General features: G+C 40.9%; 1 protein-coding gene across 1 annotated transcript; it reads left to right on the top strand.

Annotated features, from left to right (window-relative positions):
* Positions 1-1,743: 1,743 nt before the first annotated feature.
* On the top strand, positions 1,744-3,955 carry LOC140556740 (uncharacterized). Its single transcript, XM_072680801.1, has 4 exons — positions 1,744-1,910; positions 1,998-2,150; positions 2,639-2,778; positions 3,707-3,955. The coding sequence occupies exons 1-4, from the start codon at positions 1,751-1,753 to the stop codon at positions 3,770-3,772; spliced, it is 519 nt and encodes a 172-aa protein (XP_072536902.1). The 5' UTR covers positions 1,744-1,750; the 3' UTR covers positions 3,773-3,955.
* The last annotated feature ends 316 nt before the right edge of the window (positions 3,956-4,271 follow it).

The following is a 4,271-nucleotide window of genomic DNA, read 5'->3' as shown; positions in this document are numbered from 1 at the left end:
TTCTCCTCAGAGCGCGTTCAGCTGCCCAATGATGCTGCATTAGTCACAGTGGAGGGGGGGCTTCACCCTCCCAGCTCTTGTAGTGTTGGAATTGGAAATGCCTCAAATTGGAAGTCGCCCCCCCCCCCCAAAAAAAGTTTTTCCACTACATTACAGCAGACTTGTAAGTAACCTAAAAAGATTTTGGGTGACCAGAAAGCACAGAATCCCCAGCTTTGATATGTCAGCCAACAGATGGCTGTGCTAGCCAGCATCACAGTGAGAGTAAGACATGAGAGAGCAGGGCCAGTTGTGGTCTCTCTGGCTCTGGCTGCTGATGGCGAAGCAGCCTTCTCAGCTGTTTTAATGGTTTAGCACTACTGCACAACTAAAGAGGAGAACTTTTGCACAGCAGTCTTTTTCTTTTAGGTACTTTGACTATGATGGAAAATTGGAGTAAGTGTAAAATTATGTACCTTTTCTGCCTGCGACTTATAAATAAAATGTATTGATCGGGCGTCATGCAGATTGATGCATTTGGCCTTGGAATTGATGAGTTGATGGGTTCCAAAAATGCCAGTGCTGTTGCTGAGGTAAGGGAATCCTCTAAATCAACATCTGAACAGCCTGAAGCCTCAGAGTCTTTATTCTTTTTTTGAAGGCAGAGACCGCCCCGTCACCCGTCCTGTTCTTTCATTATGATTGGGCAGATAAACTGTTTCAGCTGGACAATAGCAGCAGACTTTACTGCAGTCGCTTGCCGGTTCCCTGGCAAGGTGAAGATGACCCTGAGATTGTTCAGCATTATTGTGTTCTAGCCGTGGACAGAGGAGAACCACAGCGCTGTAACCAAAGGCCTGATCTATAAAACTGGGTTTAGTAGTCCTTTAAAGCCAGAACCATAATTGCTTGAAAAATATATATAGCATAAAAAAGAAATAATAAAAATAAGAAAATATTTTATATATATATATATATATATATATATATATATATATATATATATATATATATATATATATATATATATATATATATCACACTTAATACATGTATTAAATAAGACTTTGCATATATAACTTTCTTTTTGTATAATATTTGGTATATCTAGGATTTATTGCTCACAGCAGGTTTTTGTATTTATAATTTTTTTCCCATGTAAATATTTTTCTAAACTAATTGGTCAAAAGGTCAAATAATACACACACACATATATACATACATATATATATACACACACACACACACACACACACACACACATATATACATACATACATACACACACACACACACATACATATATATATGTGTGTGTTATCATTATTGTTTTTTATGTAGGTATTGTTTTATTGAAATTATTTTATTGTTATTTAAAGATAATTGCCATGCTGATGTTGAAGAGGTCTCAAACGTGAAAAATAATAAAATGTGATGCATTTTAATTAATAATGAAAAGTAAATGTAACTTTTAAACCACATAACTGCATTATTCTCATATTCTGTATGTTCTCTTGTTTTATAGATTGTTCCTGTTTGGGCTGGTGGCCCTGAATGTCTATCTGGAGAGGTTGATCTGTAGGATGGTGCTGGAAAACGATAATCCAGGATATCAGCAAATGGTGAGTCTACACACGCCTGCAGAACAGTATATGTGGTAGACGCAGGTTCACAATGAATGCCGTTCTTGCAGTGAACTGTTTCTGGTGACAGTTCTGAGGTAATCCTAATGCCACTGTCTGCTGCTGCTGTTGTGTAGGAGCGGATTGCTATGCTGGTCGGCATTCTGAGAAAAGCCATGCTCGTGATTGGCAGCTTTGTTCTATTGTACTTCGCTCTGCGGTTTCGGAACGTTAACAGGGAAAGTCTGGAGATACTGAGGGAGCTGAAGGAGACTCGCTCAAATCTTCAGCAAGCTTTGCGGAAAGCAGGTTGAGTATTTGCTTTCTTTTGCGCTGCCCTGTGAGTTGGACCTAAGCAATAAAGCCGTTTCTGGAGTGTGCTCTGTTGCTTTCCAGAACGTCTGTCTGGGTCCATGGACAGCTGGAAACAGCCCAGGCCAAAGCAGTGGGATGGAAGTTGGGATCGGGAAGAGGAGGGCAGTTTGGTCATTTTGCATCCCTCTGGTGCGATCGAAGCCACTTTGCCATCTTTTACTACCAGTCATAGCAGTAAGTAATCTAGATGTCAGGTAACGGGGTGGTCCCAGTTACAGCATTTAGTTTTATAATTTAGAGAAATTCATAATAAATGTTGCCATTCAAATAAAATTTCCATATATTTTATATTTTATTTTACTTATTATATTAATTAACAGTGAAATTATGCTCCTCAAAGCATTTCACTGTTAGTTGTATCATGCATGTGGCAAACGTGGCTTTCCGAATTCTCCGTCTGCTTGATGATTGGTGCTCTCGTATCAAATCTACCTAATTTATAATCTCTCTCTCTCTCTCTCTCTCTATATATATATATATATATATATATATATATATATATATATAATTTAAATATAATATTTTGGAAGGCTCTAGATTTAGATTTTTATACTGGATTTGTTCAAATGGACTTGATTACTAATACAATTAATTGTGGCACTTACCTGCTACCATAAGCTAGTTTAAGCTCCCACTGTCTGACTGTTTATCTGACTCATCAGGCCGACACAGGGAAACCTCGGTATCATTGGAAGCGTCGAGCACCATGGAGATCCCTAAAAGACGCCCACGTCGTTCTTCTGGCTCTCGCGGCCGGCCCTCCTCCGCTCTGGTCTACAGTGTGCTGGTGGACGACAACCAGGTATGGTTATAAATGGGTATATACCTGGTAAAAAGAGGTAGAGACCAGGTGTGTAGCTCAGATGTGTAGAAATGCTGACGTTTTTGCGTGGTAGCGACAGTATGCACTGACCGGCCATTTCATTAAAACCACCTCTCTGCTTCTACACTCCCTGCTTGTTTAATGAGCTTCAAAGTCTTCTTATAATTCCAGATTGTCTCCATCGGTTTCTCTGCACCCTCTGTTATCAGCCTCCTTTCACCCTGTTCTTCAATGGTCGGGACCCCACAGGACTGACCACCACAGAGCAGGGGTAAGGGTGTTTGGGTGGTGGGTCATTCTCAGCTCTGTGTGTTAGTTGGTGTGTTGCCAGTGAAGACCATTGAAGAACCGGGTGAACGGAGGCTAACTGAGTTTGCAGGGAAACAGATGGACTGCAGTCTGGACTTGCAGATCTACAGTTGTACAGGGGTGAGGGCTCTGGGCAGCCCCATTTTCATGCCAGGTTTTGATATGATCAGTTCAGTGCACATCAAAAAGATGCAGAAATAAATGAATTCATTACATTAAATTTATTTGGCAACGTTTTTGTGCCGCTGAGTCCCCCAGAGATCACCCATATGGCAGGTCTAGCCGTGCTACAGTGGGATACACAGCGGTTTGGGATTCCTGAATTTCAGCTTGCCCAGCCTGCACATTCCAAAAATTCCTGTCTTCATTCCCAGGCATTTGAGGAATTCACTAAGGCCCTCCTCCTCCTCCTCCTCCTCCTAAACGTCTTTCAGCTCTTCTCTTTACTCACATGAATCGCTTTCAGGTGTGGTTTAGTTTTTTTACAGGCTGTAATCCCTTCCTGATCTGCACTCTTTTAAGCGGTATTGAAGTGTGTGATCGTTGCAGCTCCTCTAAACCAGTCATTTGCTTATCTGGTTTAATTACCTCTCCACAGCCGAGGTACAGCCTGAGGAGCAGGAAGTCCATATGTGCTCCAGAGCCAAAAGGAGAGGGAGACTGATGCAGGTCACTTTGGAAGTCTCTGTGTCTGTGTCTGTGTCTGTGTCTGTGTCTGTGTCTGTGTCTGTCTGTGTTGCTTGAGGGAGTATCCTTTGAGCCTATGGCACTAGACTATGTGTGTGATATGCAGAGACTTGTTTACCATGTTCACCTTTGCAGGTGTTTTAAGAGAAATCTTGTTTGATGCACATTTGATTATAATTGTTCATAAATTTTAATAAATGCTATTTTAAATACCAATATTATAATGAGCAAATATGGTCTGCTGTTTGGATGTTGCACTACTGGTCTGTCTCATAAGACTCCCTCCACAAGACTGCCACCTGCTGGTCCGAAGCTGTAATTGCATTTTTCTTATTGCTGTGTAAACCTCAAGCAGCCGCTGCTTGTATGAACAGTATTTTAGCCGTAAAAGGCATGTGGTGATTTAATGATCAATTACTGATTTATTCACAGGTTTTTCTCTTCACTTTTCATTCATTCATTCAGAAATGTAAGCA

Source organism: Salminus brasiliensis, chromosome 6 (assembly GCF_030463535.1).
Source record: "Salminus brasiliensis chromosome 6, fSalBra1.hap2, whole genome shotgun sequence".
In the NCBI taxonomy this organism is placed as follows: domain Eukaryota; kingdom Metazoa; phylum Chordata; class Actinopteri; order Characiformes; family Bryconidae; genus Salminus; species Salminus brasiliensis.
This window is presented reverse-complemented; position numbering and strand designations above follow the sequence as displayed.